This window comes from Lolium perenne, chromosome 4, assembly GCF_019359855.2.
Source record: "Lolium perenne isolate Kyuss_39 chromosome 4, Kyuss_2.0, whole genome shotgun sequence".
NCBI lineage: Eukaryota > Viridiplantae > Streptophyta > Magnoliopsida > Poales > Poaceae > Lolium > Lolium perenne.
Genome location: NC_067247.2, coordinates 230,845,958 through 230,858,792, shown reverse-complemented (window position 1 = coordinate 230,858,792; position 12,835 = coordinate 230,845,958). Strand labels below are relative to the sequence as shown.

General features: G+C 47.9%; 1 protein-coding gene across 1 annotated transcript; it reads left to right on the top strand.

The window, feature by feature from the left end:
* Positions 1-1,332: 1,332 nt before the first annotated feature.
* Positions 1,333-3,805, top strand: LOC127326148 (ABC transporter F family member 4). The gene has a single exon (XM_051353011.2). The coding sequence runs from the start codon at positions 1,441-1,443 to the stop codon at positions 3,589-3,591; it is 2,151 nt and encodes a 716-aa protein (XP_051208971.1). The 5' UTR covers positions 1,333-1,440; the 3' UTR covers positions 3,592-3,805.
* The last annotated feature ends 9,030 nt before the right edge of the window (positions 3,806-12,835 follow it).

The window sequence follows — 12,835 nt, the reverse complement described above, 5'->3', positions numbered from 1 at the left end:
AATATTCCTTTCTCTCTCCTAGTTTTATTCAAATCTCAAAACACAACGGATGGTGATGGGAACATCCAAAGCCATGCGTGTAAGTACTAAAGTATTCCCCTTAAGTGAAGTACTAGAAAATGCGAGAGAAATCAATTTTACCATGAAAATGTGAGGCAAAAACCACACACTAATTTCATTTCTAGAGAATATTTATAAAATGTACATGAGGAAAAGGGAAAAAACTACCTATACAAACAATAGAAGAAAAAGAAGGCTAGTGAAGTCTGCCTATCCAGGATATGAGAGAAGCAAGCTGCTTCTTTTATCCTATGCGTAAGCAAGGACATATCGCGAATAAAATTCCTCTTCCAACCTCTAAAAGAGGGCTTTTCATGGTGAAAGATTTTTCCATTTCCCCGCTTCTAAATATTCTAGCAACCAATATTACCACTTCCATGAAAAAGGGTCGAGCAAAACCTATACTGGCTTCAGAAGCTGCAATTTATATATCTTGTCCTTTACTCCAATCAACTGGAGGTAGGTCCATACTCTTTGACTAATTAAATTTCTACTCAAAGAAAAGGTACATTTTCTCCTCATAGGTTCCGATGGAGCAAAGTACACAATGTTTATCATCTATACACACCAATTCTTCCTATGCAACAAGTGCCTTGTATTGAGTCTATCATTCACAAGTAACCACACAAAAAGTGCACATTATACATGAAGTTTTCCGAACCTACTTGAAAAGAGCCATGGCTTCAATGTTAGCATGCATATGCTGATAGTATTTGGATGTTGCGAAAGAGGGGACATATACCCATGCATTACAAACAAATAAATGATTTTTCATCATTGCTAAACTCAAAACGTCAAATTCCTTGAAAGCCTAAGCTCACATAGGAAGGTAAAGAAAGTTGAGTCGAATAATGGCGCTAATAAGATTAGGTAGTTGTGAGTTAGTTGTCAGGAGTCTGGACCATGTTCGAGTCTCACTGTGGTTGATCATCCTCTGGACCAGCTAGTACCCGGCTCTAATAAGACAGGAGCCAGAACGACGACACGCCTTCGACTCATTTAAGGGCTCGTAGTCGACGGTAAGTGAGCTTTGAACCTATTTGCAATTTCTATACTTTTATAGTTTTTTATACTTTTTTTTAGAATTATGAATAGGTTGATGGATTTTTTTTTTAAATCCCTTGTGAAATCGTTCGAGCATACTGTCAATCTCACTCGACCTTTTTTTTTTTTTTTCGGGCTGGACAAGAAACCTCGGTGCCGTGTCCGCGTGTGACTCACACCCAAATCGAGCCACACTCGTATCCACAAGAATAAAACGCCTCGCTTACCCCGACCCGTACCTCCTAATCCAGCTTCGCCCGAACCAAAGCCTCTACGACTCTAACCCTAAAGCCAAACTCGAATTCCCCAACCTCGACGTCCTCCGCCGCCGCCGCCATGAGCCGCAAAAACGCCGCCGGTTCATCCTCCTCCTCCTCCGGCGCCGCCGGCAAGAAGGAGAAGCCCCTCTCCGTGTCCGCTATGCTAGCTTCCATGGACGGGCCGGGTGCCAACGCCAAGCCCGCCAAGGGGGCTCCCAAACCCAAAGCCAAGCCCTCCAAGTCCAAGGCGCTCGCGTCGGCCTATGGCGACATCGACCTGCCCTCCTCCTCCGAGGAGGAGGACGAGGAGGACGTCGCCGCCGTCATCGCCAAGCCCAAGTCGGTCCGCGCCACCGTCGACCTCAACGCCCTCGCGCCCTCCGACAAGGACTCCAAGAAGAAGGACAAGCGCGAGGTCATGGCGGCCGTCGCCGCCGAGGCCGCCAAGCGCGAGGCGCTCCGCGACGACCGCGACGCCTTCTCCGTCGTCATCGGCGCGCGCGTCCCCGGATCCGCCGGGGCCGCCGAGCCCGACGCCGTCGACGGGAACATCAGGGACATCGTGCTCGACAACTTCTCCGTCTCCGCGCGAGGGAAGGAGCTCCTCAAGGGCGCCTCGCTCCGGATCTCGCACGGCCGACGGTACGGCCTCGTGGGGCCCAACGGCATGGGCAAATCCACCCTTCTCAAGCTGCTCGCCTGGCGGCAGGTCCCCGTGCCCAAGAACATCGATGTCCTGCTTGTGGAGCAGGAGATTGTTGGCGATGACCGCTCCGCGACCGAGGCGGTGGTTGCGGCCAACGAAGAGCTCACCGCGCTCCGGGCTGAGCAGGCAAAGCTCGAGGCCTCCAACGACCCCGATGACAACGACAGGCTCGCCGAGGTGTATGAGAAGCTCAACCTGTGTGATTCGGATGCCGCACGGGCGCGTGCCTCCAAGATCCTTGCTGGTCTGGGCTTTGATCAGGCGATGCAGGCAAGGTCCACAAAGTCCTTCAGCGGTGGCTGGAGGATGCGCATCTCCCTTGCCCGTGCCCTCTTCATGCAGCCAACTTTGCTGCTCCTTGATGAGCCTACCAACCATCTGGACCTCCGGGCTGTGCTTTGGTTGGAGCAGTACCTCTGCTCGCAGTGGAAGAAGACACTTATTGTCGTGTCCCATGACCGCGACTTCCTCAACACAGTGTGCAATGATATCATACATTTGCACGACAAGAGTCTGCATGTTTACCGTGGCAACTTTGATGATTTCGAAAGTGGGTATGAGCAGAAGAGGAAGGAGATGAACAAGAAGTTTGAGGTCTATGAAAAGCAGATGAAAGCAGCAAGGAAAACTGGGAGCAAGGCTGCGCAGGATAAGGTTAAAGGCCAGGCACTGTCAAAGGCTCATAAAGAAGTTGCCAAGGGTAAGGGTAAGGGCAAGGGCAAGAATGTGGCAAACGATGATGATAATGTCAAGCCAGCGGATCTGCCACAGAAGTGGCTTGACTACAAAGTCGAGTTCCACTTCCCAGAGCCTACTTTGCTCACACCACCACTCCTTCAGCTCATTGAAGTGGGTTTCAGCTACCCTGGCCGCCCCGACTTCAAGTTGTCAGATGTTGATGTTGGCATTGACATGGGAACACGTGTTGCCATTGTTGGGCCCAATGGAGCTGGAAAGTCTACTCTTCTGAATTTACTTGCTGGTGATCTCACCCCAGGTGAAGGTGAGGCAAGAAGGAGCCAAAAACTGAGGATTGGACGTTACTCACAGCATTTTGTTGACTTGCTGACAATGGAGGAAAATGCTGTTCAGTATTTACTCAGGCTCCACCCTGACCAGGAGGGAATGAGCAAAGCAGAGGCTGTCCGTGCCAAGCTTGGAAAATTTGGCTTGCCAGGTCACAACCATCTTACTCCCATTGTCAAATTATCTGGAGGTCAGAAGGCCCGTGTTGTGTTCACTTCGATATCAATGTCGCATCCTCACATTCTCCTGCTGGATGAGCCGACTAATCACTTGGACATGCAAAGTATTGATGCTTTGGCTGATGCTCTGGATGAATTTACTGGAGGTGTGGTCTTGGTTAGCCATGACTCACGGTTGATATCTCGAGTTTGTGAAGATGAGCAGAAGAGCCAGATATGGGTTGTGGAGGATGGCACTGTGGAGAAATATGACGGCTCCTTTGAGGATTACAAGGATGAACTAATGGCAGAAATAAAGAAGGAAGTTGAAGAGTAATGCTGCTTATATCGAGTTGCACATTGTTCATTCTTTGTAGAATGAGCTGGTTTATTGTCCTGAAATCCCATGTACTACTAGCAGCTTTTGTTCGCTTTGGTCTGCATAGTATTCATATGTTATTTCATATGCACAATATTTATATGGTCAAGATGAGCTATTTTTGCCTTTTGTATGTTACAAGAGTTTGGGAATCTATGTTTCTTTGGTTTGATTTTGTGCTCTAGTATCCTGTAATGAGGCATCTTGCGTGGTATACTTTTGGCATTTCTATTCTTGACTTGCAAAATATCCATCGTAATGTTCTGAGCTAATCAACTGATTATGGTTATATTTGTTCAAGTCTTGTTATTGTAAGACTACCCAGGCTATCAGATTATCGTGCTAATCAACTGATTATGGTTATATTTGTTCATGGCTTGTTATTGTAAGAATACCTAGGCTATCAGATTATTGTGCTCTTCTAGTATTTATGTTGCTTGTTGTGAAATCATCAAAAGATGATTAACTAGCATGTAAACTAAATTGTTTGGAACAGGCCAATCTATCTGTAGTACCAAAAAGGATATGGACAGCAACTATCTAACTAATTTTATTATGCTCAACTGAATCGTGACTTCAAAAGAGCATAGGCTTTGTGAAATCTACTCTGTGTAGTCGGAATGCAGAAACAGTGGACTCTGTTGGACTGATCACTGACGTGATAGATTCAAGTAGATCGACACCCTATGCTTCTCAAGTGTCAGGGTGCTAGGTGAGCTTGTTTTGGATGTGTACAGGCACTTGGTTATGATGAACTTAGTTTATTTTTAGTCTTCCAAGTGCTGAAAAGTGATCATTGTTCAATATTCCTGCTTCTGCTGATTTTATTTCTCTGTACATTTATTTTTTCTTGACTAATTTATCTGAACTCTAATAGCACACCTCTCTTCTGCAATATTTTGTCAGTTTTGTTACCAGAGTTCCACCTATTTTACTGCATACCAAAGTTTGTTTACATTTTGTGTACTTGGTGTTATATTCGGTTCGCTGGTAAGGGTCATGAAGAGCATTTTTTGGGCTCTGTTTCTCTGGAAACACTCAAGATAGAGGTGGCAGACTAGCATCAAACAATGTCTTCAGAAAACATCTATCTATACTCTCAGACGTTCCTATTTTCAATGGTCTTTTTTGTTGCACCAAGCTTTATTTGCTTGTCTAGGAAACAAGTCCAAAATAGGCTAGGTTTTCAAACTGGCCTGGACACTTAAAGCAAGAGCATGACAGTTTTCCCCAAGTGACCCATCTAGTTTTAAGCTTGATTATTGAACTTTTTTCTGCCTGATTTTTGATTGGTTATAAGTCTGCCGATGGTCAATTGCTTCTGCACCTTTTACGTTCGTATGTGCTTTGCTTAATTTGTTGAGGCTTGAGCGATTTTCTTAAGTATGCCTTAGATTTGTTCGCCTTCTTTTGGTGTATGAGAGTGGATGTTATTGAAAAAACAGACTGGAGTTGCTGCTGGATTTGCACCAACACAAATTCTATATATTCAGGTTAGTTTTCTGTAGCTTTTGCAATTGAATGCTCCCTATGTGACAATGTTGCATCTCTGCTTGAAGTTTTGTCCATAAATTATAGTGTTACCTATTAGTTCTGCTGGCGGTTGTCTCCCCCGGAGCTTCTGTATGCTGTTTAATGTACAGGACTGCAGGTCGCTGTGTTACATAGGCCTGGCAGCTCCTTGGTGGACTCAATTGAGTAGCAAAATAAAGAGGTTTGTAGCAGATTTGTGCTTTGTTATTCTCACCAGCATAAATCTTGTAGAGTAGGAACTTCAGATTTAAGTTAGACAACCAATTATTCTAAACAACCTGTCAGGTCTTTCTAGGAAAAAAAGGCACACATAGTTCTAAACATCAGTAGCCATTGTGTGTGCAATATCTGCAAAAGATCCCTTAGTAGGCAGCAAGCTATAGCTCCCCGTTTCAGTACTCAGCAATGGCAAAACAATATCCATTACATGAGCAAATTATCAATCGAATTGAAGAGTCATTAGGCCCTGGGTATCAGGGAGTTATCTGAAGATGCTGCATCAGATGTCACAACAAACTACTAGCATATTACATCTGTTTATAACAATAACATTGTGGACACGTAAATTTTTGTGTTAGATAATGTCATTGCCGAATGAACATTTCATAATTTTGTGCTTGATTCTCTTGCAAATGATTGCTACCAACTTTAGAGGCCTCAGGAAGTAGAGCCAGATTTCTTCATTCTAGCCAGAGTTCAGGTTACCACACAACTATGTTCATATGATCAAGTTTGCTGAAGCAAAAGTAACTTGAACATACTGACGCAATGCAGTTCAATAGGGACATGGAGATCAATCCCACGTCACCAAGACATAGTCCAACCTAGCTTATGTTCATATGGTCAAGTTTGCTGAAGCAAAAGTAACTTGAACATACTGACGCAATGCAGTTGAATAGGGGACATGGAGATCAATCCCATGCCACCAAGACACAGTCCAACCTAGCTACATTACAGAGTCAAAATGAAAAAGGAAATCTGAAAAAGATGGTACATAGATCACAAAAGCATGTAGCATAGACCATGTTTATAGAAAGATCAAGTTTTAAGTACATCAACCGATTGACTGATTGAGTGATAAAATTTGAAGAAACAAAAAAAGCCATGCCGACATTTGTGGTTAATTTTAGCTATTGTCCTAGTACCCTGATAGCTATTTGGTGATATTAAGTGTTCTTACAATCTCACATCACGCAGTCTGCGACAAAAAAATGGTGAAACATGTGACATCTTTGAGTAACAAGTGAGGTCGTAAAAATATGCAATTTTTTTGTTGCCTTTCCCCACTCTTGGAGCTACTACCAGAATGTGAAGGGTTGTCTGTTTTTGCCGGCATCGGTATATGATGATTGTAGACGACCCATAGGCTTGGCTTCCAAAATTCTTGGGGGTCATCGTTTGACCTGTTACCTGCCTTGATAGTGACTAAATGCTTACAATGCTACAGGGATTACCAGTTAGCCACCACAAGCCTACAGTTAGAGGATCACCAGGGAAGAAAAATTAAGGTGTCATGGTTTGACCTGTTACCTGCCTCGATAGTGACTAATGCTTACAATGCTACAGGGATTTGTCCGCCACAACCTTACTGTTAGAAGGATCACGAGGGAAGAAAAATTAAGGTTGGCTTGGTAACAATAATTGGGATAACGTATGTTATCATGTTGGCTGGATAACCTGGAGTATTTGTAGTACGTGGCACAATTTTTTTTTTTTTGAAACGGAGGCAAAAGCTCCATTAATTAAGTAGAAGGTGTTCGGTTTTTAGGAGAAAACCGGGCAAAAACCTACAAAGACAGGGCCAAGCCCACACCCACCCACACGATGCCGCGAAGGCACACCGAGCCACCCTGGCTACCCACAAAAGCTACACAAACGCGAAGCTCAAGTTGGCCTATGCCAAACAGATGGCTCCCCAAGAAAAGGCCGGTAGCTCCGATTCTGGCGACGAGCCGCGGAGTGGAGATGCACAAGACCTGCGCCGAAAAGGACCTTCACCGTCGAACCGTCCCTCGAAGGTCATCGTACACCACCCAAAGGCAGCTTCGACTTCACAGCAAGAGGAGGCCAACCTGAAGACATTCGGACACGCCGGGACGGAGCCGACTAACACGGTCTTGCAACAACCAAACCATGCTCAACGCCATTGTCGTTGCCTCCCAAGCCCACCGTCGAGAGTCACCTTATCGCCCAAGCGACCCAAGGTCAAGCACCCTCGAAGATGACGAACATTCGGAGCCGCCGCTCCGACATACCGCTGCTCCATCGCGCCCTGCGCGTCCACCAAGACCACCACCTTCCGGGGCCGCCGCCCCGACGTACCACCGCTCGCTCTCGAGCTGCGACGCCGCACGAACCGTCCACCCACAACCCAAACTGCACAGGGCAAAAGGCCGCAGACCACGGGCATCACACCAACTCATCCGGGGCCGCCGTCCCGACATAACGTCTGACCGTCCCCTCTAGGACGCGTCCGACCGAGCCGACTGCCCAACCGCCCACACAGCCAGGGTCGCCACCCAAGCTGTGACAAGCCGCATTCCTGCACCATAGAGATGCTGCCGCACGGCCTTCCAGGGCCGCCGCCCCGGCTCACAGCCACCTACCCGAGGCCGCCGCCTCGGCATCCTCCAACGCAGACGGTAAGGCAACGCAGTCCGGCAAACAAACCACCCTCGCCGAGTGAAGTTCACACCCTCCAAAGACGACGCCTCCAAGAAGGGAAGCGACGAGACCGCTGCCGTCGCCCGCTCCGGCCGAGGCAAGAGCTTGGGTTTTCACCCGAGGGCACGAATCCTCGAAGGCAGGAGAGGTAGAAGCTCCACGATGATGCCTCCAAGAAGGGGAACGGTGCCCTGAGGCGTCGCCATCGTCGGCACCGATCAAGTCGGGCAGAGCTTTCGCCCGGAGCAAGCACCCTCCCGCCGAGGCTTCCTTCACCGGCAGGGAAGCCGGAGCACGCCATCATGCGCGCCAGCACCGTCGACCACCTCGCCCACCATGACGCCGCCGCTGCCCGGGGTCTCCGCCCCGGCACACCGCCACCAACCAGCGGCCGCTGCAACCAGCACCTCCACGGCCAGGGGCCCCTCGCTAGCCAGCACCACCACCGCCACGACGCCCAGACCTCCCGCGCCCGAGCTGGCCCGCAAGGCCCAGATCCGGCCCGGCCGAGCCCGACCACTCCCGGCGCCGCCGCGCCCCGCCACACCCGCACAGCCACCACAAGCAGGCCGAAACCAGCAGCGCCGCCGCGCCCGCAGCACGCCGCCGCGCTCGTCGCACACCGCATCACGCCGCCGCGGTTCCCCCAATCCGCGAGCTAGCCTCCGCCGGCCGGAGAGAGAACAGGTCCTGCCGCCGCCGCTCCGCGCGGGCTTTGCCCGGCGGAGACCACCGGCGACGGCATGGGAGGAGGGGGCGGAGGGGGAGGGGTGGTTACTGGAGGCTGGTGTCGCCGCCCGTGTCGCCCTACGTGGCACAATATTAGGGCATGTGCAATGGTTGATAAGGCTGTCTTATCTTAACCCTGCCACGTAATCTAGATATAACAATAAAACATGATGTACAATGGGTCGTTTTTTAGTCTTATACTTAGTAATGAGGCATCCTAAATTTGTGGTGAGAGAGATTGTGCTAAGAGATGATCTCTTAGCTAAGAGATGGCAAAGTCTTTTTTCATCTTTCTCTTTCCTCCACATCAGCGTTTATCCTACGTGGCACTGCTAAGATATCACCATTGTACATGCCCTTAGTGATGTCACCAAGAGGGGGTGTGTATCCTTTGGTTAAGCTTAAATTCATATAGCACAGCCAGCCTCCCCCGTCAGCAGAAGAGAATTAAGATGGATTTGGGGAATGATCTGCAAAGTGATGGACGACTTTCAGTGGTGGAGCCAGCAGCACTGATCCTGCTGGTGGTGCAGAGTACCAGACTGGACGTTTTCAGTTGACGTAATTTGATGTGTTGTGCAGCTCTGAACACAGAATTAACCTGGATTCTTAGATGCTGATGGTTAGATGGTTGCAATGTTTTGGATCAGACATAACTGGTCCTTTTTATGTCAGCGGAGATGGAGAATTGACAAACGGAGCTAGCTTTCCCCAGAGCATATACGGATCAAGTTTTGATTGCAGGCTTCAATTGTTAGCAGTCGCAGGAAAAACGCCCGGCCACTCGATGGAAAGCCTCCTTTTCATCTTTCTTAGCCCTATGAGCCCAAAGCTTGCAGGTGTCCGATCACTAGCTGGATCGGAATCTCCACACCGTCCAAGACCTTCCTATTTCTTGATAACCAAATACTACAGAGCGAGGAGGTGGTAAGTAAGTCCCAAGCATTCATTTTCTGGTTTGCGCATCTTCTTTTAGCTTCATTGTAGATGTTTTGCAGCTCATAGATTCCAATCAAACTAATTCCGAAGAACGATAAGATTTGTTGTGTTCTCCCACACTAAGCCGTTTCTCTAGCTGTACATCCAAAGGGGCAGTTTTCATCATCCACGATCTGTTGTTTAAATAACACAGACCTGACTTTGATTCTTCCCCCAATGAGCTGCCAGGCAAACGGTTTTTCTTTCTTTGGTGCAGCACATTTCCAAATCGTGCTAGCGCTCACATACTCAACCCCTCCCCAATTCTGTTCATAAGCCTATATTTGCAGTATGTCAGTGATGTGTGGTCTATTGGCTTTGTTAGTTATTGGGCTAATGCCAGTGTGATCTGAGGTCTATTGGCAGTATGAGAAATATGATGTCAAGTTCTGATTTCATCAAATTCATTTTAGATCGAGGCATGATACTGCTCCCAAGTAGAGTGGTATATAAGGTACCAATGTATTAAAATATCCTGAATAATTTTTTTTCCAAAATTCGTTTAGGATTTATTTCATGTCCCAAATGCGCAATGTAATTAGTGAAGTTCTTTGTAGATTTTGTGGAAACTTCTTTTGGGTTGTTCATTTTAAGTCTTCCTGTTTCATTTAAGTGTCACTAGCTCTGTTCTGCATTTTGTTCATGTCCATAATGTTTGTTAGTCTGGTAGGTATAGAAAGGAGCAGTTCGTCTGATCTGGAGCATTTGAACCTTCCATCTATTTCTCCGCTTCCTGGTAATTAAGGAGCAGTTTGGCATGTTTGCTTGGCTGTTTTCCCACTTTATTTGGGTTTTGTGTAGACTAGAGTGGATTACCTGGCGCCTAGAATTGTTTCTTGCAAGGATACACTCTGAATCAGTTTTCATGGCTAATCCACTGTGGCACCAACTTAGAATTGTGGAGCCCCATGTTTTTCTGCTTGACATTCCAAAGTGCTAGTTCAGACCTTCACACTTTGGAAGTTTGGGGGCAGAGTCCTACCCTTGGCCACTCTCGTTCAACAAAGGAAGATGATGTCGATGTTGAATGATGTAGCACCAGACTGTTTACCTACAGGAATTAAATTAGGGAATTTCTATAAAAAAATAGAGTAGAAGAAAATAAAACGGGAAGGAGTGAGAAGAAATAACATCCCGATTTCTACAACCGGTTGTTTTGCGTGCTCGGACTGTTGAATTGCTTCGTTTCTTATCCATTTTTGCGCTGATCAGTGGAAATATTCTGGGTTGAGATCTTTGAGAGAGAGAGCATATACTGCCATAGTGGTAATACTCATGCGTGTGAACAAGTGCGTTTCCTTTTGTTGAAATAGACAATGATGCCTCGTGTATCAACCGGCAGACAGCACGGCAAAAGCGAGAGAAAAGGGGGTTGGTTTTGTCAGTAAAAAACATTAGTGGTCTCACAGTGGTCGATGCTTTTCTTATTGAGGTGACCCTATCCGCTCCACCAATCACTCCTGCTTGAGTGGTGCGTGCGTTGCTGTGGACCAGAGGATATCGAAGTGGATCCTGGTACTCGCATAACAGCGGCTATACCATGCTGCCGCCGCGCTGTAAACTGATGGCGCGCGCCGGAACGATTTTTCTCCCGCCGGATGCTCCATTTTACAGCGCGTGTTGGCGCGCAAAAAAGCACCTCCGTCGGACGCTCTATTTTGCAACGCGCGGGCGCGGCGCAAACAACAAACAAATACAACTATGTATCAAACAAGATCAAATAACCATATAAAATTCAAAAATAAAATGTACCATCCGAATACAATACATTGTTCACACTAAATACAACACGTCGAACATACAACAATACAACATAGTTTTGAGATAATACAACACATAATTTTCAAACAAATACAACATGTATGCAACTACTGTTGTCCATTCCAATTCCACCATTCTTCCATGAGATCTTTTTGAAGCTCATCATGTGTGTCGTTGCACAGAATGGCATGGTATGAGGCAATGAACCGAGCAATCCTATGTGCGGACCTCCTCACTTGCACGGGAACCCCCATCAAGTCGTAGTGGGTATGATCCACATCTTTTCCGCGATCATCCTCTATAATCATGTTATGCATGATGACTCACGCGGTCATGATATACCAAAGGTATTCTTGATCCCAAAATCTAGCCGGTCCTCTAACAATGGCAAATTGGGCTTGCAAAATCCCAAATGCTCTCTCTATCTTTCCTAGCCGCCGCTTGTGCATTATGGAATTGGGTTTGCTTCTTACCTTTTGGTTGAATAATCGGCTTCACAAATGTTTGCCACCTTGGATATATGCCGTCGGCGAGGAAGTAGCCATAGTTGTACTTGTGGCCATTTGCTTCAAACTCCACCAATGGACCTTCCCGCATTGCAAGTCTTGTCATTAGTGGTGACCGTTGAAGAACATTGATGTCATTGCAAGATCCGGGCATTCCAAATAATGCATGCCATATCCAAGTCTCTTGGTCGACGACATGTCGACGGCGGCGCGGAGGAGAACGCGACGCCGGCGGGAAGGGGGACGCGGAGGAGGAGCACCGAATATAGCCCGTCGCTGGCGGCCGCGCGAGCGCCACAGTGCGGCGGAGCGGCCGCTGCTGCCAGGAGGGGGTGCGGGCGACGCGGATCTACGCCACGGCGGCGCGCAACAGCGGGGGCGGCGATGGATTCGACCGGCGGCGGCGGGATTTCGCGCCGGCGGTATGTGGGAAATGAAGGCGTGGGCGCTGGCAGGGGAAATTTCCAGCCGTTGGCTTTTCGCGCGGGCGCGGAGCGTTGCCGCGCGTTGTAGCCGACGCGGCAGATATGCCGCTCCGGTTTGTGCAAAACGCCGCGCGTCCTGAAAATTTTACATCGCCGCGCCGTTTACCGCGCCTGCTGGAGCGCCTGATTCCCTCGCGCGCGCGGTATACTGGCCGTTTTTTTGCAGTGCGGCCTATATAGCGCGTGTTGGAGATGCTCTAACAGCGTACTCCGGCCTTACAATTGGCTAAAAGAAACCAAACATTAAGTGCAATTCTACAACCAATGCAGCCAATAAAATTTCACCTTGGTTTTAGCTAAACGGCCCTCCGGCCTTAGGGCATCTCCAACCATACGATCCAAACGGACGCGCTGGGCCATCCGTTTTGGGCCGTTTGGGTGGCCGCGCGGACATCCAGACAGCGTTCCGCTACCGCGTGTCTGTTTGGGTCGCACGCTGCGCCCAACGCGCGGACGTAGCGCATATTCGAAGAAATAGAAAAACAAAGTTTAAAATGTAAATTTAAACAAAATTTGATTAAGCATATGCCATATTTTGGGCAAATT